At 47.8% G+C, this 25,663-nt stretch overlaps 1 protein-coding gene across 2 annotated transcripts in view; it reads left to right on the forward strand.

Moving 5' to 3' along the window:
- Positions 1-25,663, forward strand: part of KYNU (kynureninase) — a 190,820-nt gene that overhangs the window by 162,632 nt on the left and 2,525 nt on the right. For both annotated transcript variants that reach the window (XM_089679043.1, XM_089679044.1), the window contains one exon: positions 23,964-24,194. In XM_089679043.1, coding sequence (XP_089535169.1) covers positions 23,964-24,194 — 231 coding nt within the window. The remainder of the gene's footprint in view (positions 1-23,963; positions 24,195-25,663) is intronic.

A 25,663-nucleotide genomic window follows, 5' to 3' on the forward strand; every position in this document is an offset into this window, starting at 1 on the left:
ATATTTCTTTACTAGAAAACGTATGCTTGTCTGTGATTGAGATGATATCATGAATTCCTAAGGAAAAAAAAGAATCTTACTATGAGTATACAGAATTCAGGAGTCACATAACATAGTGCATAGAGTTGACAGTTTATCAGTCTGAGTATGTAGCATATGGCACAGCTTACAGAATAGAGTGGTCCAGGGTATGTAATATAGAGCACAATGAACAGAGTGCAATAGTCCAGATCTTTATAACATAAAGCACACTGTATAGAATGCAGTGGTCAACTTCATATTATATACACACACACATAGTATATATGTATATATAAATGTATGTGTATGTATGTATGTGTGTATATATATATATATATATATATATATATATATATATACAGAACAGCTTATATTATGCAGTAATTTACAGCAGGTCACATAGGTTAGATTATGTAATGTACACAACAATTCACAGAGTGCAGTGTTCTTGAGTATGTAATGTATAGCAATTTGTACAGAGTGCAGCAGTCGAAAGTATGTAACTTTATATCAGTGTTTCTCAATCCTGTTGAGTCAAGGCACCGTTTAAAATTTTGGACAATCTCAAGGCACTCTCTAAAATTATGGACAGTCTTGAAACACCCTATTCTAAAATGTAAAAAACTATTCTAATAGTTTTACATAATACGTCAACATCCACTCACGTAGGACACACAGCGTTAGAGGTTTATTCTTCCAAATCAAATACACTTTTGCACAATAGTACTGACTAGTATTCCATGGTTTCTCTTCTCCCTACGTTTTTCTCCATCACTCAGCTAATTTGACCCCAGTTCTTATGGAGAGGGGCAGGGGAGGGGCAAACAAGGATGCTGTGCAGATAACAACATCCTCCTTATCAACTGATGTCATTGGTTGTTAGGATTCCGGCAGCTAAAAGGTCGTAATGGTGGACAATGAAAACCCTATACTTTTTGTAACTAAAAGGCAGGCTTGATCCCCCTCTGGCTTATATGCAATTTTTGGGAAATGTTTAGGCATTTTGCCAAGGCACCCCTAAAGAGACCTCAAGGCTGGGCACCCTGGTTGAAAAAGACTTATAGCATTGCTTTCCGAATGCAGCGATCCAGAGTATGTAAACTATAGCACAATGTGCAAAGTGCAGTACATTTCATGCATGACCTATGGAATGTGTTGAAACATGGAATTACTCCCCCTTATATTGGAGGTTGTTGTGAAAGCCTTTTTACATTAGTGATCATTGAAGAGGTGTCCCCCTACACTGGTGTTCAGTGGATCGACTTAAATAAGTTCACATTTTGTAACACGTTGCATGTTACACCCGTATTCAGAATGTTACATCCTGCACCCCCCAAGTCCCCTGTGACAGCAGGCTGGGGATCTTCTCCCCGTGTCTGCTGCCACAAATCCAAAAAGACTCCCGCCCAGCCAAGTCACTCATTTATAGTATTCTGTGAATGGGAAACTACAACTACTGACAGCCTTTGCGGCACTGTTGAGCACTGTGGTAGTTCATTGAGGCTTCCTGTTTTTTTACCTGCAAAAAAGATATCCAAGATTGTAAGCTCAAAAGAGCAGGGCCCTCAATCCCCTCATGTTTTGCATTGTATTGGTATTGTTATGTCACATGTTCTGTCCCCCTTTGTAATGTACAGCGCTGAGAGAACTATTGGCGCTTTATAAATACTGTATAATAATAATAATATCCATTTTTTATTTCTGCAAAGGGGAACCTATCCATTAAGGCCTATATGCATTAGGCTGTGCTGGGCAGAAGCAGTTCCAATGCATAAACAAGGCAAGAGTTTTAGTCCAGCTAGTGAAGTCAGAACCAAAATACCATACAAACTGTGTCAGAGCCTGGGTCCAAACCTGGGCCTTCTGCGGTGAATGGCAATGTTTCTTCTTGCTGAGCCACCTGGAATGCTGGACAGCTCCCTTGACCATTATTTGGATGATCCTACCTTGACCTTGTTTATCATGAACCTTGAACCCCTTGCTCCTCCCATGAACTCCCTGATATAAGCCATGTCTCTGCACTTCCTGTTTGCCAGATTATTGTGCTCTCCAGCCATTATCGTGCTCCTATTCGTCTTTGTTAATATCCATTTTTGGCTACCACTCGTTATTGACCGTTGGCTTGTTCTCGACTACGCTTCTGCCTGATCCCAACCTGCGACTGCTCCTTACCGACCTTGGCTTGTTTACTGACCACGCTTCCGTTTGATCCTGCTTATACGCTACTGGACCTCTATTTGCTCACCTTCTGTAAGGGACCGCCTGGCGGTACCACTAGCACTCCACTGAGTAGGCGCCCCCAGCGCACGGAGTCTAAGTCCCAGGGTGCTTGTTCACCAGGGCCCCTGATGGTGGGGATGGACTTGGAGCCCCCTGAGACCAGGTCGTGGCTACTGGGTGCGTCCGTCAGTGGTAGTGGTATGCGCCAAGGGCTCCCATGGGGAAGAGTCTGATATGAGGAGGTCAGCAGACCCCACTGCACGGGATGGATGGATGAGCAAGGTCAGACGGGCCGGGTCGGTAACAGAGAGGACGGCAAGGTACAAGGCAGCGGGCATAGAATAGTCGGGTCACACGCCAGGTCAGCAACAGCAGGTCAAATCCAATAGGGGGCATTCAGGAGAGAGGTCAGGCAAAGCAAGGGTCTGGGCATAAGAAATACAGCAAGGTCAGGTACAATCCGGGTCAGCAACTTACAATACACAGGTTCACGGATACAGGATACAGGTAAGACCAGAAGGCACTGAATGACAGCTCAGGGTCGTTTAAATATCCCGCCCTGCGCTGCCATTGGTGCCCAGCGGGCGGCCGCGGCTTCTACTGCGCATGCGCGAACTCGAACGCCGCGGCCGGCCCGGACCCAGTGCTCGAGTCCCTGCACAGGGCAGCATACTGCGCCTGCGCCGGGACCATCGCGGCGGGGATCGAGGGGATCCCTGACATTGCCCCCCCCCTACGGGCAACCTCCGGATGCCCACCCGATCTCTCCACCACGGGTGATCGCGAAAGAACCTCCGGACAAGTCTAGGTGCATGGACATTCTGGGCTGGTTCCCAGGAATTGTCCTCAGGGCCATAGCCCTTCCATTTGATTAGGAATTGGGCCTGGCCCCCCCTCCTTCGGCACTTCAGGATTGATTCCACCTCAAATTCCTCCTCACCCTCGACCGTTATGGCTTCCGGGGGTCTAGATTCTCGGTCAGGGAAGGCATCTGGGATTACTGGCTTCAGCAGAGACACATGGAAGACTGGGTGGATTTTGAGTGTGTCAGGAAGGACGAGTTCGTAGGCCGCTTCGTTGACCATCCGTTAAATGCAGAAGGGGCCTGTCAGGGACCACTGCTCCAGGGTCCGCGATCGCGGCTCCGTCCCTCGCGCATGCGCAGTGGCGGCGGATCGCGCCGGGACACGGGCACTAGGTCCCGGCGAGCCGTGGCTGACAGGACGCCGCGCATGCGCAGTAGGAGCCACGGGCGCGCCTCAGGCGTCCAATGACAGCCGGGGGCGCGTCCTAGCCGGCCAATGACAGTGCAGGGCGCACTATTTAAAGATGCCCTGCACTGTCACAGATTGCCGCAAGGTCTTCTGTGATCCTGAGTTCCTGCACCTATCCTGTGACCCTGATTGACCCTGACTATTCTGCCTGCTCCTGCGTTTGACCCGGATTGTCCTGACTACTCTGCCTGCTCCTGCGTTTGACCCGGATTGTCCTGACTATTCTGCCTGCTCCTGCGTTTGACCCGGATTGCCCTGACCATTCTACGGATTGACTTCCCTGCTGACCCTGCGTGTGACCCGACTACTCTCGCCTACCGATTCTGTACCCCGCTTACCCTCACGGGCCCACAATCCGTTACTACCCTGCTGGGGCCGCCATCCTCTTCATATCTGGCTCTCCCGGTACCTGTCCCCAAGGGTCTCCTCAGCCACTGGCGGGCCTGCTCGGAGGTCGTGACCTGGCCCGGGACTGTTTCAAGTCCATCCCCACCATCAGGGGCTCTGGTGAAAGCACAGCCCAGGCTTAGACCCCACGCTCTGAGTAGGTCTGTCAGTTGGCAGCCTGAGGCACCACCTGGCGGATCATAACAGGGCCTATAAACTTGGGTCCCAATTTCTTCGACGGACAAAGCATCTTTAAATTGGACGTCGCTAGCCAAACCTTCTCCCCAGGCTGCAACACAAGATCTCCCCTCCGTTTCCTGTTGAATGCCTTCCTGTAGTCTTCCTGGGCCCGACTGATGGCCTCTTGAAGCTTCTTATTGTTCGTGGAGAAAAACGTTACTACGTCTTGCGATGCTGGTACTGGGCATTCCGGGACCAAATCCGGGAGGAAGACAGGGTGAAACCCATAGTTGGCAAAGAACGGGGACTGGCCCGTCGCTGAGTGACGGGCATTGTTGTATGCGAATTCCGCTAGGGGGAGAAGTGGCATCCAGTCATCTTGAGTAAATGAAGTGTAGCATCTCAAGTATTGCTCCAGGGTCTGATTGGTCCTTTCGGTTTGACCGTTAGTTTGAGGGTGGAATGCAGAGGAAAGGGACAATTTGATGTCCAGGGCTTTGCACAGTGCCCTCCAAAATCTCGACGTGAACTGGACCCCTCGGTCTGAGACAATGTCTTCGGGGACCCCATGCAGCCTTACTACCTCACGAATGAAAACTCGCGCAGTCTCGGCTGCCGAGGGGGTTTTCTTCAACGGGATGAAGTGGGCCATCTTGGACAAGCGGTCTACGACCACCAGGATTGCTGTGTGGTCTAGTGATGGCGGAAGCTCGACTATAAAGTCTAACGATATCTTTTGCCAAGGCCGTTCAGGAATCGGTAAGGGTCGCAGCAGACCCCAAACTTTGTTTCTGGAAGGCTTATTCTTTTGGCAGGTGATACAGGACCTTACATAGCCCTTACAATCTTTAGCCATGTCCGGCCACCAGAAGGAGCGTCGGAGAAGTTCCAGGGTCTTTTCTGGGCCAAAGTGCCCCGCCATCGGGTGGTCATGGCAATGGCCCAAGACCAGGGTTCGGGCTTCCTCCGGCACCACAATCCGATCTTCCCTCCATAGGAGTCCCCCCTTGTTCTGGAGGAGCCCTCCGGCTGAGGTAGAGACAGTTGTGGATGCCTCCAATATCTTGGAACGAAGGTCCGACTGAAGGGCCAAGAAGTTTCCCGAGGACAAGATGGTGTCGGGTACTGGGGTCTCCTTGGCGTCCTCGTACATACGTGATAACGCATCTGGCTTAGTGTTCTTTGATCCAGGCCGGTACGTAATGTGGAAGTTGAATCTAGAAAAGAATAGTGCCCATCTTGCCTGTCGCGGGCGTAAACGCTTGGCGGTTCTCAGATATTCTAGGTTTTTGTGATCAGTAAAAATTAAGATGGGGTGCATAGCACCTTCCAGCAGGTACCTCCATTCCTCTAATGCCGTTTTGATCGCCAGTAGCTCTTGATCACCGATATCATAATTCTTCTCTGCTGGGGTAAGCTTCCGTGAGAAGAAAGCTACAGGATGGAGCAATTCCTTGGTGCCCTTCCGCTGGGAGAGAATGGAACCTACCGCATTCTCCGATGCATCCACTTCCAGGATGTAGGGCAGGGCGGCGTCTGGGTGACCCAAAATGGGTGCTGAGGTGAACAACTTCTTCAAGGCTTCAAAAGCTTTCTGAGCTTCAGGTGTCCATCTGAACCGGGTTCCCAGCTTGGTTAGCTGAGTAATGGGGGAGACCAGACCCGAGAAGTTCTTGATGAACTTTCGGTAAAAATTTGCAAAACCAATAAACCGTTGGACGCCTTTCCTGTCCGTGGGTTCAGGCCAATCCAGTATTGCAGCGACTTTCTGGGGATCCATCGCGACCCCCGCGGTGGAGATGATCAGGCCCAAGAAAGTAATGCTGGATTGTTCGAAACAACATTTCTCTGCCTTGGCGTACAACCCATGCTGCCGCAATCGCCCCAATACCCTCGCTACATGTATTCTGTGTTCCCCCAAGGAAGGGGAGAAAATCAAAATGTCGTCTAGATAGACGATAACAAAGACATCCAGGAAGTCCCTAAAAATGTCATTCACAAAGTGTTGAAACGTGGCCGGAGCATTACACAACCCGAACGGCATGACCAAATATTCAAAATGGCCGAAGCGGGTGCGGAAGGCCGTCTTCCACTCGTCCCCCTCCCTTATGCGAACCAAGTTGTATGCTCCCCTCAAATCCAGCTTTGTAAAAACCACTGCTGTTTTTAAACTTTGGAACAATTCTGGTACTAACGGCAGTGGGTAACGGTTCTTTATCGTGACCCTGTTCAACTCCCTGTAATCGATACACGGCCTCAAGGTTTTGTCCTTTTTTTCAACAAAGAAAATTCCCGCCCCCGCCGGTGAAGTGGAGGGGCGGATGAACCCCTTCTGGAGGCTGTCCTCGATATATTCCTTCAGGGCTCCCAATTCGAGCTCTGAAAGGGGGAAGATTCGCCCAAAAGGAATTTCTGAACCGGGTAACAGGTCAACGGGACAGTCATAAGGGCGGTGGGGGGGTAGAGTATCAGCTCCCCGCTTGCTGAACACATCTAGAAACTCATGGTAGGCTGCCGGGATTACCTGTTTTAATTCAGCTTCCCCCTCAGAGCACAGGAGGATTTGGGGGACCCCCGGGCCCGAAGTGCGGCAGTATACCCGACAGTATGGAGAAGGGAACGAAATTACTCCGGTCTCCCAGTCAATTTGGGGGTTATGGGCCCGTAACCATGGGAGCCCCAAAATGACTGGGAAGAGGGGTGAAGCTATAGCATCCAGGCGGAGCAGTTCCTGGTGCTGGCCGGCAATGACAGTGGCGATGGAGGGGGTTTCCTGGTTCACCACCCCTGATTTTATCCGGGAACCGTCAGCCAAATAAATATTGAACCCCTTCTGTTTCAATTGGAGAGGAATACCCTGCTGGTGAGCAAACTTAATGTCCAGGAAGCAGCTGCATGCCCCCGAATCAACTATGGCCGACACTTCCACGGTCCTTTCCGGAAGCTGAAAGGAAAGGGGCACCACTAAGTATTGGGATGGACTAACATTGCCAATGGACAAGGAAGAAGAGGTGCACTTACTCAGTTTCTGCGGGCAGGATCGTACCATATGACCAGCTTCGCCACAGTAGAGGCACAAGTTCTGGGATCGTCTGCGCTGATGTTCTTCGGGAGATAGTTTAGGCCGCGCCAGGCCGAGTTGCATAGGTTCAGGGATATCTCCAGGTGGCCGGTTCTGGATGTTTGGCCTAGGTGCTTGATTGGGCCCTTGAAATGGCCCCCAGGGATTTCCATGACCCTGGCCGGACCTCTCAAACCTGCGTTCCCGCAGTCTACGGTCAATCTTAATAGTCAGTGCAATTAAGTCCTCTAAAGTCTCAGGCACCTCCACCCGGGCGAGCTCATCTTTCAGGCCTTCTGATAGGCCTATACGGAACTGATGCAGGAGAGCAAACTCGTTCCAACGCGTGTCCCCCATCCAGCGCCTAAATTCAGACGCGTACTCCTCCGCCGCTCGGCGGCCTTGCCGGAGCGTGTACAAAGTAGCTTCAGCAGAAGCTGCCCGCTGTGGGTCATCGTATAGGATGGCCATTGCTTCAAAAAAAAAGTCAACCGAGCTAAGGTGAGGGTCATTTTTTCCCCGCAGTCGGTGGGCCCAGTCTTGGGGTTCACCCTGCAGGAGGGAGATGACGAACCCCACCTTCACGGATTCAGTCACAAAGGTTCGTGGTTGCAACTCAAAATAGAGGAGACAGGACTCACGGAATGACCTGAAGCGTGTGCGGTCCCCGTGAAACCGTTCCGGTAGGGGTACTCGGGGTTCGGCCGCCGGGAGTGGGGCGGATGCCCCAGAAACCGGTACAGGGGCTGCTACGGCCGGGGGTGCGGGGACCGCGGCCTGTGGGGCAGAAACGGATATAGTGCAGGTCTGGAAGTGATTCTCAATCTGCTGACATCTGTCCTGCAGGGCCGATACGGCCTGCGTCAAGTTAGACAGGTGCCTGCAGATCTCCTCAAGCGGCGAGGGCCCTCCTCTAGACTCAGTCATGGCCTTCTGGTACTGTAAGGGACCGCCTGGTGGTACCACTAGCACTCCACTGAGTAGGCGCCCCCAGCGCACGGAGTCTAAGTCCCAGGGTGCTTGTTCACCAGGGCCCCTGATGGTGGGGATGGACTTGGAGCCCCCTGAGACCAGGTCGTGGCTACTGGGTGCGTCCGTCAGTGGTAGTGGTATGCGCCAAGGGCTCCCACGGGGAAGAGTCTGATATGAGGAGGTCAGCAGACCCCACTGCACGGGATGGATGGATGGATGAGCAAGGTCAGACGGGCCGGGTCGGTAACAGAGAGGACGGCAAGGTACAAGGCAGCGGGCATAGAATAGTCGGGTCACACGCCAGGTCAGCAACAGCAGGTCAAATCCAATAGGGGGCATTCAGGAGAGAGGTCAGGCAAAGCAAGGGTCTGGGCAGGAGAAATACAGCAAGGTCAGGTACAATCCGGGTCAGCAACTTACAATACACAGGTTCACGGATACAGGATACAGGTAAGACCAGAAGGCACTGAATGACAGCTCAGGGTCGTTTAAATATCCCGCCCTGCGCTGCCATTGGTGCCCAGCGGGCGGCCGCGGCTTCTACTGCGCATGCGCGAACTCGAACGCCGCGGCCGGCCCGGACCCAGTGCTCGAGTCCCTGCACAGGGCGGCATACTGCGCCTGCGCCGGGACCATCGCGGCGGGGATCGAGGGGATCCCTGACACCTTCTGTTGGGGTGATCCTGAGGATCATGACTAGAGATGAGCGAATTATTCAAAAATTCGGTTCGGCTGATTCGCCGAATTCGCCGATTAAATTCGCTTCGTGCCGAATATATTCGCTGCGAATTTAACTTATAAAAAGGGTGTTTCTAGGCTTCAGAGAGCCTTTATATTAGTGCAGAACACTGTACCTTTAATTTAAATGCCCTTGGAGTCTGCTGGGGAAGAGAAATAATACTGTCAGTCAGTATGACATGCAGATGAGTGCCGTCGATCTTAGAATCACCGCACACTTCACTCATTTGGGCAGTCACGGGGCCAAAACCAGAGTGTGGAGCCACAGTGTGGCGGTGGAGGCAGCAGCAATGGGAGGCCATACAGCACCCTATGACAAAATGGAACCCACCAGCAGTGTGAGGAGACCTGAAAGTGGCACATGGCAGAGTGTGGCGATGGAGACAGCAGCAATGGGAGGCCGTACAGGGACCCATGACACACTCTGGACCTGGCAGCAGCATGAGGAGGCGGTACAGGGGCCTATGACAGATTACGGGCCTGGCAGCAGCATGAGGAGTCGGTACGGGGGCCCATGGCAGATTACGGGCCTGGCAGCAGCATGAGGAGGCGGTACAGGGGCCCATGGCAGAGTGGCGGAGCGTAAGCAGCTAAAATTGAAGGCCATACAGAGGCCTATGTTAAAAAGTCCCCCCAGCAGCAGCGTGGGGAGACGACTATCAAGAGTCCAATGGCAGAGTGGCGGAGCAGAAGCAGCTTCAATTGAAGGCCATACACAGGCCTAGGTTAAAAAGGGGAAGCCGTCAGCAGCATGAGCAGACGACAGAGACACATGGCGCAGGGTGGCGGTGGATGCAGCAGTATTCGGAAGCCAAACGCAGGCCTCGGTTAAAAAGCGGAAGCCGTCAGCAATGTGAGCAGACGACAGAGGCACATGGCGCAGGGTGGCGGTGGAGGCAGCAGCAATGGAAGGCCATACAGCACCCTATCACAAAATGGAACCCACCAACAGTGTAAGGAGACCTGAAAGTGGCACATGGCGCAGGGTGGCGGTGGAGGCAGCAGTATTCGGAAGCCATACACAGGCCACGTTTCATTTTCACAAACGTAAGTCTCCACACTTTGGGTGGACAGTCGTGTCCTCCGCGGAGTTACAATACCTCCTGCCGCACTAAACACGCGCTCCGATGCCACGCTACTGGCCGGGCATGACAGCCTTTCAAGGGCAAATTCAGCTAGTTGGGGCCAAAGGTCAAGGGGATTGTCTACCTCGGTTGGCAGGGTGCTGTCCAAGTAGGCCCAAGCCTGTTGTTTGAGGTCCTGCTCCAGGTCCACCTGATGCTGCTGCTGCTGCGGCTGGTTAGTAGTTTCCTCACTGCGCTGGTGAAGAAAGCTACTCATCATCGACTGCAGACTGAGGCAGCCGCTGCTGGTGGAGCTGCCACTGCTCCTACCACCCCACCCCTCCCCTGCTGCCATGGCAGCGGAACGCGAGCGCACAGGGCCCACAGTGTCTGAGGATGGACGTTGGCGCAGAAAGGCAGAGACCAACTGACTACATAGGTGGTTTTTATAGTACTTTATTTTGGCCTCCCTCTCAGCAGGTGTGAAAAAGGCCACCATTTTTGAACGGTAGCGAGGGTCCAACAAGGTGGACAGCCAAAAGTCATCCCTCTGTCTCATGGTTATTATTCGGCTGTCGCTACGCAAGCAACCGAGCATGCTATGGGCCATTTGTGCCAAGGAATGCGAGGGACTCCATCTCCACAGCATACTGCCACGGTGCGTCTGGGTCCTCTGTCTCCTCCTCCTCCTCTACCAGATGCTCCTGCTCCTCCACTCCTGTCCGCTGAGTGGAAAAACCACCCATTTCACTCAATAATTCCTGAGCACCAATGTCCTCCTCTACCTCCTCCTCTTCTTCCTGTCCTGCCCCCACAGGGGTCATGTGGCATTGAGATCTGTGCGCCACGTCTACCGCACCCTGACCAGCCATTGTTAACAGCATTTGTTCCAGGACGTGCAACAGAGGAATGACGTCGTTCATCCCATAGTCCTGCCGACTCACGAATAGCGTGGCCTCCTCAAAGGGCCTGAGCAAGCGGCAGGTGTCACGCATGAGCTGCCAATGGCTGACATCTAAGTTACACAGGGGATTACCTTTATCCGCTTGTAACATCAGGAAATCGGTGATGGCCTTTCGCTGTTCGTAAAGGCGGTCTAACATATGTAGGGTTGAATTCCACCTTGTTGCAACGTCGCAGATCAGGCGATGCTGTGGAATTTCGTTCTGCCGCTGCAGCTCAAGGAGGGTGTGCTTTGCGGTGTAGGAATGGCTGAAATGCATGCAAAGTTTACGTGACATTTTAAGGATGTCTTGCAGTGGGATGGTGGATTTTAGGAACCGCTTGACAACCAGATTGAACACGTGAGCCATGCATGGCGCATGGCACAACCTTCCTTGACGCAGAGCAGGCACCATGTTCTTTCCATTGTCGGTCAACATGGTTCCGATTTTCAGTTTGCGCGGAGACAGCCATCTGTCGATTTCTCTGTTCATTACATTCAGAAGTTCCTCCCCTGTGTGACTACGTTCGCCAAGGCATACCAGGTGCAGCACAGCGTGACACCATTGCGCCCTGCACATGTGATATGCCGGTCGGGTAATGGGACTTGGCACGGGGGTGGCGGCTGAGGACACGGCGGAAGAAGAGGTGGTAGAGGCGGACATCTTTGCTGGACCAAGGACGTGCAAACGTGGAGGCAAAAGCGGCGTGACCTGTCCAAGTTGCTGGTGCGGCTGTGCCGGCACCACGTTCACCCAGTGGGCCGTAAATGACATGTACTGTCCCTGACCGTAGTTACAGCTCCACACGTCGGCGCTGCCGTGCACTTTGGCAGAGACCGACATGCTCAAAGACTGGCCCACCATCTCTTCTACATGTGAATGCAGGGCTGGCACTGCCTTTTTGGCAAAGAAATGCCGGCTTGGCACTCTCCACCGCGCCTCGGCACAAGCCATCATTTCTCGGAAAGGTGCTGAGTCCACCACTTGGAAAGGGAGGGACTGCAGCACCAGCAACTTGGACAGGAGGACGTTCAGCTTCTGCACCGTCGGGTGCGTGCTTGCAAACTGTTGTCTCTTGGAAACGGATTCCAAGAAAGACTGCTGACAGAATCCGTGAAGAGGAGTAGCAGGAGAAGGAGCATCTGAACGAGCGGAAGATGCCAACGAGCGACAACTCCCCTCAGCAGAGGTGTTGGAGCCTTGACTGGCTGATAGAGGGTGATTGACGTCGGGTGACGGAGCAAGTAACGGAGCGGGTGATGGAGCGGGGGCTGGGGCAGGCAGAACCGCCGTATCTTTATCACGGTTTTCCCAGGCCACCGAATGGCGACGCTGCATATGCTGACGCAACGCTGTAGTCCCAACATTGGCCCCCTGGCCACGCTTGACTTTCTGGCCACATAGTCGACATACGGCTACGTTTACTTCCTCGGGCGGCTTGACGAAAAATTGCCACACCGCCGAGTAGGAAACTTTGCCCCCGCTACTCCTCACTGGCTGACTGCTACTTCCTCCGTGCACACCGGCACCACTACTGGCCGTGGTGGTAGGCTGCAGTGGAGCTGGTGCTCTACTCCGTGGCCGTTTGGCTCCACTGACACTGCTGCGACCCTGCTGCCTCCTGGGCAACCCACCGACTGTTTTGCTCGCTGCCAAGCTGGCACCCTCTTCTCCTGATGATGCGGAAGCAATAGCCTGATGAAGACGAGGCTGCCAAGTGCGATCAGCCTCATCATCATCAATTAGGGTCTCCGCGTCACTACTAGCCCCCTCGGCTGCGTGTGGGTCAGGAGACAGACCTGTCTCTAGACCGGCTACCGAGCCACTCTCCTCGCCAGTACTTCTTCGCCTGGCTGCTGAAGAGGCGGATGTCTCCCCCCGTTCCTGACTGCCCTCTGTTAGCTCTTCCTCACTGTACAGTGGGGCTGAGCCCACAGCATGCGATACTTCGCTTGGTGAGGGAACACCAAAGGACAGGGGCAGGTCGAGGACACGTGATTTCAGTGGGCTTGCTCCCGGGCCATGCCAACTAACGGTTGTGTCTGACGTACCCACCGACCGTTAGCTGTAGGTGTCAGAGGTGACCTGGGAAGAGGAAGACGACCGAGTCAACCAATCGATGACGGCAGGGTTGTCGGTGGAGACACGACCGCTGGATGACACCGGGAGCACTGGCCTCTGGCTGCGACTAGTGCTGCCTCGACCCCTTCCTCTGCTGCCACGTCTGCTCGCTCCTGAAACATTGCCTCCTCTGCCACTCCTCTGCGTGTTGTCTGACATACTCTTTAATTCAATAAGCACCCCAAAAATAAAACCGGATTTAACTCTTTGAACGTACAATAGTGGTTGTGAAGCAGAAAGTCAGTTTATTTAGCACAATCGGTCAATTGCAGCTTGCCGTTGGCTGGAAACTGTACGTTTATGTCACTGGAATGCACTAATCACCCAAAAAATATTACCGCCACCCGGCGTGTAAATGGATCTAACTCTTTGAACGTACAATAGTGGTTGTGAAGCAGAAAGTCAGTTTATTTAGCACAATCGGTCAATTGCAGCTTGCCGTTGGCTGGAAACTGTACGTTTATGTCACTGGAATGCACTAATCACCCAAAAAATATTACCGCCACCCGGCGTGTATGTGGATTTAACTCTTTGAACGTACAATAGTGGTTGTGAAGCAGAAAGTCAGTTTATTTAGCACAATCGGTCAATTGCAGCTTGCCGTTGGCTGGAAACTGTACGTTTATGTCACTGGAATGCACTAATCACCCAAAAAATATTACCGCCACCCGGCGTGTAAATGGATCTAACTCTTTGAACGTACAATAGTGGTTGTGAAGCAGAAAGTCAGTTTATTTAGCACAATCGGTCAATTGCAGCTTGCCGTTGGCTGGAAACTGTACGTTTATGTCACTGGAATGCACTAATCACCCAAAAAATATTACCGCCACCCGGCGTGTAAATGGATCTAACTCTTTGAACGTACAATAGTGGTTGTGAAGCAGAAGTCAGTTTATTTAGCACAATCGGTCAATTGCAGCTTGCCGTTGGCTGGAAACTGTACGTTTATGTCACTGGAATGCACTAATCACCCAAAAAATATTACCGCCACCCGGCGTGTAAATGGATCTAACTCTTTGAACGTACAATAGTGGTTGTGAAGCAGAAAGTCAGTTTATTTTGCACAATCGGCAAACTGCAGCACCAACTGTGCACGACAGCCACCAAAAAAAAAAAATGGTGTATGTCACTTTAAATTTTCGATTCTTTGATAGCTGTGCCCCTAAGTAACGATTCTGTGTCCCTGAGTAACGATTCTGTGTCCCTGAGTAGCGATTCTGTGTCCCTGAGTAACGATTCTGTGTCCCTGAGTAACGATTCTGTGTCCCTGAGTAACGATTCTGTGTCCCTGAGTAACGATTCTGTGGCCCTAAAGTCTCTGTGGCCCTAACTCTGTCCCTCAATACACAGAGGTCTGTCTCTCTTGAATGACCGGAGGCTAATGGAGAATTCTAAGATGGCCGCGATTTATAGCTCCACCATTACACAGTGCTGGCTGGCTGGCTGCTGATTGGCTAATGCGATCACATGTCATGATTCATGACTCATGAATGCATTATGGGTCAGCGCGCCTTGTCTGCGCGCCTTCCCAGAGATCCCTGCCCCATCTTCTCTGTCCATTTTCTCCTGTCGCCACACATGTCGCCGCCATTTTTGGGAAAATTTGATTCGTGCATCCGAAGTTTGCTAATCTTCGGATTCGTCGCAAATAGAATTTTTCCAAATCTTCGGAACGAATTCCACTTCGTCATGTTCGATTCGCTCATCTCTAATCATGACCTGGTACTAACACGCAGCAAAATCCATCTCCACCATCAGGAGCTCTGGTGAACACCGTTTGGTACTTAGACTCTGCACCTCGGGTGATCCCAATTCTCCGCCATGGTGACCTGCCTGTGTACCTATCCTGCTGGTTTCAGGTGAGCCTTTCCACTGCTATAGCAACTGGTCTTTGAGCCTGACCCCTGATCGTGACAAACTGCAGGTCACAATCACAGGAAACAGGAACAAGGCACGGGGAGCTAGAGATAATCCAGCAACTTGAGGAAGTGATGAGCCTCCTTATAAAGGCCGTCTGGCATCAAACTGAGGCTGATGCGTGCTTCTGCGGCCATGCAGGGTACTGGCAGAAATTCCAGATCTTCCAGAACTTCTGCCGTGGACAGAACCCTGACACTTTGGCCCTTGTCACCCAGAGAGAGTTGGTCTTGTTCATAGACACTTATGCAAACTGTTATGCTTTGCTATTTTAAATCTGTCCTTGTTTATTATCTTAAAGGGAACCTTTCATAGGTTCAATACCATTAAGAGGAGAAGTACTTATTAACTACACCTTAGATCATCTTCACACCAATTGGGCCCCAACTAGCACACCGAAGAATCCATATTGTTATTAAAGGGGCATTAATTGATTATATTTGAGAGCTCTCTCCATTTTCAAATCTAATCCTTGTCATCAGGTTCTGAGGACCCGCAGTAAGCTTACCTGTTTATTGATATTTTTTCTCGCTCACTGCGGATTCCACAATAACATCAGATTGGAGGCAGTGGATTTTTTCTGAAAGCAGGCCTGCTAATAGTTAATTATACTTTACTGTGGATGCTGTTACTTTTACTTAAAGTTGATAGTAATAGTAATTATATCTGCTGCATATGCCAATATTATTTTGTCCATTTTACAGTGGTGACTTATTCTGGTCACAAGAATACAGGGGTGTCAGCAGAGGGTGGGCTTTCAGATTGACAGGGAAGCCGAAAATTAAAATACGCTACTGGACCTCTGTTTGCTCACCTCCTGTTGGGGTGATCCTGAGGACCATGACCTGGTACTAACATGCAGCAAAATCCATCTCCACCATCAGGAGCTCTGGTGAACACTGTTTGGTACTTAGATTCCGCACCTCGGATGATCGCAACTCTCCGCCATTGTGACCTGCCTGTGTACCTATCCTGCTGGTTTCAGGTGAGCCTTTCCACTGCTATAGCAACTGATCTTTGAGCCTGACCCCTGATTGTGACAAACTGCAGAGTGCAATCAAATTCTGGACAGTCCAAAAAGTTCAAAACCACCATAAACTTACTCCGGAATGTTCTGATCTACTGACTTAAGGCAAGTGTACAGCTGCAGTGTGATTCAACACCCAGTTCTGAGCATTGCCGGCAAGTAAAAAGTAGTGAGCTTAGTGAATGAGGTAAAGCTCTAGTGACTTCCATTTTTCAATCATATGCAAGCAAAAATGCTTTTTGTTTTAAATTTTACTTGTACGTGATTGGTATTCTTTGCAAAGTGAAACTTTAGTGCATTCACTAAGCTCTTGAGCAGTTTCAACTTGTGTTGCAAAACAGCCTATTTGCCTTTAGTAAATCAACCCCCATATAACTTTCTGTGCTTAGGAGGGAACATGGCACCCAAATGAAGTGCAGCCACTGGTAGGTCTTTACAGATGCAAGCACATTTTCCATTTGAGGTTTGATTTACCCATGTGAATGTAAATGCCGAGGTGTGTTTCTGACACTCATTAGAACTGAAAAAGTGGCTTGGACAAGCTGCAAAATGTCTTCTACAAAAGTTAGAACCAAACATTGGTCATTCATGTTTTCTTTATATTTTCATTGTTGTTTACATCATCCAGGAGATCCCACCCTTTTGTTTACATTTAGCCGCGTACACGGCCATTAGCCGCAAGTGAGAGACGGCAACAGATTGTGAATAATTTTTTCTTTCGAGAGGTTGGCAGGTGTCATTCATCAGGATTGCATGATTGATGTGGATCTACATTGAGGACATGATTGACAATGGATTACTCTGTGGGAATTTTTGGGGGTTTTTACACACTTGCCGACTGCACTATGCCGAATGATGGCTACAACACAGTCATCCAGTTCTGGGAGAGCATCATATGATGTCCTCCCAGAACTGTCATTCCCCCCACCCGCTGCGGTGTGCACCCACCACTCTCTGTGATCACTCACACACAGATGATCACATGTAACGGTAAAGAGTCAATCACAGTGGCACATGACCAGTGTCCAATCACAGCTGATCACGATGTAAACACACTTGCAAGTTATTGGCAGTACTGATTTTCATTGCCCTGATTATCAGTGCAGCCCCAACAGTGCCCATCAGTTCTGCCTAATAAAGCCAGTCAGTGCCCACCAGTGCTGCCAGTCAGTGCCCACCTGCTGCCAGCCAGTGCCCATCAGTGCTGCCTATCAGTGCCCATCACTGCAGTCTCATAAACGCACATCAGTGAAGGAGAAAAATTACCTGTTTAAAAAATGTTACAATAGAAACTAAGAAAAAGCTTTTTTTTTTCAAAATGTTTAGATTGTTTAGCAAAAAAAAACCACCCCTTTGTTTAGAAACTAAAGTAAATGACCAAAGCTGTCCTTTACTGGAATTAAACTTTTTTTTAAATTTTTTTTGTAGTCAATCAATTTTGTTGCAGTAGGTTGTTTACATCGTACAGATGTGCCACTTTACAGGCAGGGCAACCCCTAGGCATCCCCATGTTTTGAAAGGAGTTTTGCTTTTTTCATGTTTCTTTTTTTAAAATCGCTGCTCCCCACCAAGCGGAACTTGAAAAAGGTTTTGCTTTGGTATATGTTCCCCAGAGCAGTGCCCAGCTTCTGTTTCCACTTGTTTGAAAATCCCTTGCCTATTACCCTAGAAAATGGTCATTACTGTTTTCTGACATTTGGATTCAGCACTTGAACTTCAGTAAAGTTTGTTGAACCTGATTTGAACCGAACCCAGAAATGTTCAGCTCATCCCTAGTTTCTACCTTTCTGTTCAACCTTGCTCTAGAATGGCTAATGCAAAAGATAAGAGATGCTTCTAAAAGCACCATAATAAAGTATTAATTAAGGCATATATTTTTTATAATTTTGGATACGCTGGAGAAATGGTAAACCATCTGTCAAGCTTGTATTGCTGTATGTTTCCCTTTTGTTGCCAGAGAAAGATGTGAGGGGAAATGATCCAAAGCAGGCAGATGTTCCAGCGACATCTGTCTGAGATAAGGATTCCCTCACTTTAGGGAGATTTCCTCTAATTTCCTGTTGCATCTCCAGGATAGGAAGTAAAGGGAAATCTTCCCAGAAGGGCGCAGACAGCAAAAACAATATCTAATGGGGGTTTTAACCTTTTCCTACTCTATCCAAAGGTTTCAAAAAAGAGCAAGCCGAGTCGGTATCAGGCAATCACAGGTCACAATCACAGGAAACAGGAACAAGGCACGGGGAGCTAGAGATCATCCAGCAACTTGAGGAAGTGATGAGCCTCCTTATAAAGACCGTCTGGCATCAAACTGAGGCTGATGCGTACTTCTGCGGCCATGCAGGGTGCTGGCAGAAATGCCAGATCTTCCAGAACTTCTGCCATGGACAGGACCCTGACACTTTAGCCCTTGCCACCCAGAGAGACTTGGTCTTGTTCACAGACACTTATGGCAACTGTTATGCTTTGTGATTTCAAATCTGTCCTTGTTTATTATCTTAAAGGGAACCTTGCATAGGTTCAATACCATTAAGAGGAGAAGTACTTATTAACTACACCTTAGATCATCTTCACACCAATTAGGCCCCAACTAGCACACAGAAGAATCCATATTGTTCTTAAAGGGGCATTAATTGATTATATTTGAGAGCTCTCTCCATTTTCAAATCTAATCCTTGTCATCAGGTTCTGAGGACGCGCAGTAAGCTTACCTGTTTATTGATATTTTTTCTCGCTCACTGGGGATTCCACAATAACCTCAGATTGGAGGCAGTGGATTTTTTCTGAAATCAGGTCTGCTAATAGTTACTTATACTTTACTGTGGATGCTGTTACTTTTACTTAAAGTTGACAATAGTAATTATATCTGCTGCATATGCCAATATTATTTTGTCCATTTTACAGTGGTGACTTATTCTGGTCACAAGAATACAGGGGTGGCTGCAGAGGGTGGGCTTTCAGATTGACAGGGAAGCCGAAAATTACCCTTAAGGTGGTAGTGCTACATTAAGGTATTGGGAAGAAATTGGGGCTTTCTACAAGAAAAGATGAATGAACCAGAGCAAGAAGGGAAAAAAAAGAAATAAAGATAATTTTTGAAAAGGCCATTTATGTGTTAATGACAAACAAAAAGAACAAATGGAAAAATGTGAAGGAAAAATGGTATGGAGAGAACAAGTATGAAAGATCATTCTGCTACCTGGGCCCACCAATAAATAAGAACATTGTCCTCTTGTTCCAACTACAGAAGAGCGATTATTCACTGAAGACAATTAACCTCCCTGGCGGTATTCCCGAGTGTAGCTCGGGGTAAAGTTTCAGTACCACAAGCGGTAACCCCGAGCTACATTCGGGAATACTATGCGGCGCTGCTCCACGATCCCTCGATCACTTACCTTGTCCTGTGCTCCCGCGATGTCCCTCCTGCAATGTCCCCGGCAATGTAATCCGGCGGATGCCAGCATCTGTCACCTGGGTTCCGTCCCCTGTGAGCGTCGGCCATTTCACACACAGTGGGGCAAAAAAGTATTTAGTCAGCCACCAATTGTGCAAGTTCTCCCACTTAAAAAGATGAGAGAGGCCTGTAATTGGCATCATAGATAGACCTCAACTATGAGAGACAAAATGAGAAAAAAAATCCAGACAATCACATTGGCTGATTTGGAAAGAATTTATTTGCAAATTATGGTGGAAAATAAGTATTTGGTCACCTACAAACAAGCAAGATTTCTGGCTCTCACAGACCTGTACCTTCTTCTTTAAGAGGCTCCTCTGTCCTGCACTCATTACCTGTATCAATGGCACCTGTTTGAGGTTGTGGACAGGTGTCTTTTATACTGATAACAAGTTCAAACAGTCACACTCCAAACTCCACTATGGTGAAAACCAAAGAGCTGTTGAAGGACACCAGAAACAAAATTGTAGACCTGCACCAGGCTGGGAAGACTGAATCTGCAATAGGCAAGCAGCTTGGTGTGAACAAATCAACTGTGGGAGCAATAATTAGAAAATGGAAGACATACAAGACCACTGATAATCTCCCTCGATCTGGGGCTCCACGCAAGATCTCACCCTGTGGAGTCAAAATGATCACAAGAACGGTGAGCAAAAATCCCAGGACCACACGGGGGGACCTAATGAATGACCTGCAGAGAGCTGGGACCAACGTAACAAAGGCTACCATCAGTAACACACTACACAGCCAGGGACTCAGATCCTGCAGTGCCAGATGTGTCCCCCTGTTTAAGCCAGTACATGTCCGGGCCCGTCTGAAGTTTGCTAGAGAGCATTTGGATGATCCAGAAGAGGATTGGGAGAATGTCATATGGTCAGATGAAACCAAAATAGAACTGTTTGGTAGAAACACAACTTGTCGTGTTTGGAAGAGAGAGAATGCTGAGTTGCATCCAAAGAACACCATACCTACTGTGAAGCATGGGAGTGGCAACATCATGCTTTGGGGCTGTTTCTCCGCAAAGGGACCAGGACGACTGATCCATGTACAGGACAGAATGAATGGGGCCATGTATCGTGAGATTTTGAGTGCAAACCTCCTTCGATCAGCAAGGGCATTGTAGATGAAACGTGGCTGGGTCTTCCAACATGACAATGATCCCAAACATGCTGCCCGGGCAACAAAGGAGTGGCTTCGTAAGAAGCATTTCAAGGTCCTGGAGTGGCCTAGTCAGTCTCCAGATCTCAACCCCATAGAAAACCTTTGGAGGGAGTTGAAAGTCTGTGTTGCCCAGCGACAGCCCCAAAACATCACTGCTCTAAAAGAGATCTGCATGGAGGAATGGGCCAACATACCAGCAACAGTGTGTGCCAACCTTGTGAAGACTTACAGGAAACGTTTGACCTCTGTCATTGCCAACAAAGGATATATAACAAAGTATTGAGATGAACTTTTGATATTGACCAAATACTTATTTTCCACCATAATTTGCAAATAAATTCTTTCCAAATCAGCCAATGTGATTGTCTGGATTTTTTTTCTCATTTTGTCTCTCATAGTTGAGGTCTACCTATGATGCCAATTACAGGCCTCTCTCATCTTTTTAAGTGGGAGAACTTGCACAATCGGTGGCTGACTAAATACATTTTTGCCCCACTATACATTTTGTCCAGAGTGCTTTGTCCTGTGCCCTGCCTGCATTTTTACTGTTCTTTCTGCCTGGAAACTCATAAACGTCCATGGTGTCCAAAAAGCGTCCCTTTAGGTCAAAAGCAGTTTTAGACCAGCTAGAGAACAGCGATAGTAAATCAGAACCACTTGCAGAATTGAGTGATAACGATTCGTGGGGAAATTCGTCATTAGACACTAAAAACGATTCTGCGATTTTGATTAGCGATGTGCGAACTTGGCGCTATAATTCAAATTTCAGTGTTTTTGGTTTGATTATATTGAATTAAATTTATTATTATTATTATATTATTATTTTTTATGATTATTTATTAAATTATAATTTATGATTTCGTGTTTCAAGTTTTATCCTACCCGGGATGTTTACTAGACTCTTGTTCGGACAGATTTCAGTGAGTTATTCCTAAAAATTACAGACCTACAATAAAAAAAATACATATTTCCATGCAAAAAAAGTACCGCTTTGAGCACAGAAATATGGACATAATCAGACCTCTAGGGAGGTTAAGAGATAAAGAATTTTTCCATAGATTACTAAAATTCAATTTTTTTTAAGACCATTCTCAAAGCTATTGTTACATATGCAGCATGACTAATAACAACAGCAGAGGTGCGGGAAATAAAGTTTGGAATGCAAGACTAGGTGATCAAGGGCAATAACAAGCAGGCCAGATTGAAATTTTTCATTAAAAGTAACAAATGTAGCGCCCTCTGGGGTACATTGTTATTTAGAGTTGTTAAAGGCTTGCTAGAAGCCTGGGTTTAGCTACAAGGTTACTTCAGGCCAGGGCTGGAGAGCTCTAAAGGTCAATCCTCTGGTACCTCCCCCTGTTCTAGAAACCTGGAGATGCTTCTAGAAGACAGTAGGGAGAGGTGAGAAGGGGCTGATCTGCTTATTTATGGGAGTCTGACCAATCACAGGCAGGAGGCCTGGCAGTGTGGCAGATCAACCCATAAATATGGCAGAGCCTGCCCAGCAAGGGAGTCGGGTGGAAGATGGAGTGCTGAGAGGTGCTGATGTATAGCCAGGGAGGAGGCCCCAGAGAAGGGGGGGGGGGTCTTGCTTCCAAGCTGGAGGCTGGAAGCTTAAAGAGGAAGACTGAAAGAGGGAGTTCCACTGTCCTGCAGTCCACCAGGGAAGGACAGCCTGCATAGTTTGGAGAGGAATTAGCCCAGCTAAAAGGCCTGAAAGCAGTTCTATCCATAGCTGCAGAACAAGGACAATGTGAGTACCTCTATACCCCCAGGGCCTAGAAGAAGAGAAGTCTGCTGGATTCAAGTTCTGGCAAGTCTTCAAGGGACAGTGCATAGTTTACCCAATCCCTTGTCCTGAGATCAGATACTGTAGCCAGGTGGGCTTGTATGTTGTACACTTAGGAGACTTAGAGCTCCTTCAAGTTGGGACTTTGCTCAAAATCCATTCAATGGGACTCAGAACTCCTGCAAGCTGCTTATTTTGCTAAATAGACTGTCATGGTTCCAGCTGGACCACAGTCATTCATCTGCCATTGTTGTAGCATTTTCTAGAGAAAATTGTCCTCAGATTGTTATTATGCAATCAAATTGGGCACCCTATAACCCCTTTACCCTATCCAAGTTCTCTAATAAAACTAAAAAATGTCAGCTTTATTTTATTTTAATTTAAAGTTTCACATTTTTATCCATGTCCCCATCCCTGCGGAGAGGATTTACTCTTCTGTTTGTTCTGGTGACCTTTAGTAGAAAGTAATAGGAAAATTCAAGTTGTAATTTTTAGTCCATTGGGGACGCCAGTTCTTATAAAAACTCTCTAAAATGGGAATTCCAATTACTTTGGAGGGATTTACTCTAATTTAACCCTTCACTACCCTACCTTAACCTAACTGGTGACACGGGTGAGTAGGGATGAAATTTAGGTTTGGGTTGAACATGGTACTCAACGCACAGTAAAATGCGTGTTCGCAATGCACATTAAAATGTGTGTTTTACTGGAATTTCATAGTGTGAATAAACCTTTAGTACTAAAGAAGTGACTAGCTTTGTTATGACAGATTTCAGAACTCCACGTTTTAGCATCTTGTAGATGTTGTGAAGGCAAGAGCTATAGACTGAGTGAGCAAGAGCGTTTAGGCCACACAAGGAAACTCAGGAGCAGTGTGTTTTTTATTCATGGGAAGTACACTCATGGGCCACTTTATTAGGTACACCTTGCTAGTACTGGGTTGGACCCCCTTTTGCCTTCAGAACTGCCTTAATTCTTCATGGCATAGATTCAACAAGGTGTTTGGAAACATTCCTCAAAGATTTTGGTCCATATTGACATGAGTTACTGTTGCCTTTCTATCATCTCGAACCAGTCTGCCCATTCTCCTCTGACATCCAACAAGGCATTTTAGTTCACACAACTCCGCTCACTGGATATTTTCTCTTTTTCAGACCATTCTCTGTAAAACCCTATAGATGGTTGTTCATGAAAATCCCAGTAGATCTGCAGTTTTTGAAATACTCAGACCAGCCTGTCTGGCACCAACAACCATGCCACATTCAAAGTCATTTAAATCCCCTTTCTTTCCCATTCCACCCCTCTGAAACACCCTTAACATAATCCACACTGACCGGATGCCAGGTCCAAAACTTGCAATCCCAAGAATAAAAAATTCTAGTAATCATATCCTACCTTTAATAGTTTTTGTTTCAATAATCTTTTAAGCTGTAGGCCAAAATGTAATTAGCTGCATGTGATTCCAGGCTCAAAGATTCTTTTTCATTTTGTTGGTTTTCATGTTTACCCTCCATAATACAGCTTCTACTGTGGAGCAATACAAGCAGTTTTTATTTTACATTATCTTCTGTGACTTTAGTCATTTAAATGGTTGTTTATTCATTTACATTTTAAATGTCTTTTCTTTTATATACAGGTTTTCAATCAAACCAGCATGAAGACCTTAAGAAAGAAGTCTGTTTTACTGACCGGCTATTTGGAGTATTTAATTAAACATTATTACAGTGAAAACATTGCTGAACCCGGGAAACCTTATGCAAAAATAATCACGCCCTCTTGCATTGAGGAGCGGGGTTGTCAGCTCTCCCTGACTTTCTCGCTGCCCATAAAAGCTGTTTATGAGGAGCTGGAAAAAAGAGGAGTCGTGGTACGTCATATTGTCCAATGTCACCGATGTGCGTTACAATTAACAATGTCAATAGGGTTTTTTTGTTTTCCTTAACAAAGGCATTCAAAATGATTTATGACAAACTTTTCAAAAGTAAACTTACTGATAACTTGTCCTAAAGGAGCTCTAAACATGTATTTCAATATTATTTATACAAATTTACATTTAAAGTTTAACCGCTTCCCATCCAGTCTGTCATCCCTTTAATAGGGTCTGTATGCCTGGAAGTGGGAAGGATTTACAATCATGAGACCATTGTGATTGGCTGTGAACCTAAGCCAACTGCAGTATCTCTACTTTGGCATCTATGTCCCCATTTGGTATATTCCACTGAGTGTGCAGGTCAGACTAGGAGGCCACCCTGACTCTATATAATCCACAGAACAAGGAGAGAAATATCATCAACCGCACACTATGCCCAGCGTGTATAGCAGCCTCAGCCTAACTCCATCTATTCCATGCCCCCCCTGACATGTTTCGCCCCACCCACGGGACTTAGTCATGGAAGTAAGGATATCCCTGTGGTAGGATGGGTCTACATCGCACCATGGGCCACTGTGGTGATTCATTAACAAGCAATGAAAACTAAAGAGGGGAAGGAAGGAGAGCAAAGAGCGCTTCACAGGATAAAAAAATTAATAAAATGGATTTATATAGCCAGCAGCCACTTCTGGTCTACTTCATGTGTGGCAAAAAATATATCATGTGTTGGCATGGATTTTAAAGTGCATTTGACTCCCAGCCTATTAAAGGAAAAATTGGGAAATTTAAAGGAACCCCCCTCCTCTCATAAATGAAAATAACAAATAAAAGTGAGAATGAAAACAGAGATAAAGAGCGACCGGAAATCAATATAATACTCAATAGAGAGAGTAGAGAACCCTGAAAAAACCTTCCTGCCCATTTTAAAATAATCTACAGTATGTTTAAAGGCATTACTTGTTAAATTACAATGCACACCTGTCACAGGGTGTTTTGCCATTTTGAATGACACCGCATCACATCAACATTTTTAATGTGTGTTGCCACATGCATACTGTACTGCAACAACATGGTTTCTTTAGCAGCTCCTGTGTAACAGTCACTAACAAGATACAGTTGTTTCTGCCAATTGGCAATGAAGTTGGTGCTAACAGCAGCTCTGATACACAGATCAAAACCTTTTCTATCAAACTGACAGCTGGTCCCGGAAACTACATGTGTGGGTATAGGCTTCACAGAAAGGGACTCTAGGACATACAAAATACGTCTTCGGTCTTTAAATGCTTAAACCAGTTCATGCATCAATAAACATTAACTTCAGATCAAAACCTTTTCTATCAACTGACAGCAGGTCCCGGAAACTACATGTGTGGGTATAGGCTTTGCAGAAAAGGACTCTAGGACATACAAAGTACGTCCTCGGTCTTTAACGGCTTAAACCAATTCTTGCATAAATAAACATTAAC

This window comes from Staurois parvus, unplaced genomic scaffold, assembly GCF_062004578.1.
Source record: "Staurois parvus isolate SC_StPar_1 unplaced genomic scaffold, SC_StPar_1.0 ptg000216l, whole genome shotgun sequence".
Taxonomy (NCBI): Eukaryota; Metazoa; Chordata; class Amphibia; order Anura; family Ranidae; genus Staurois; species Staurois parvus.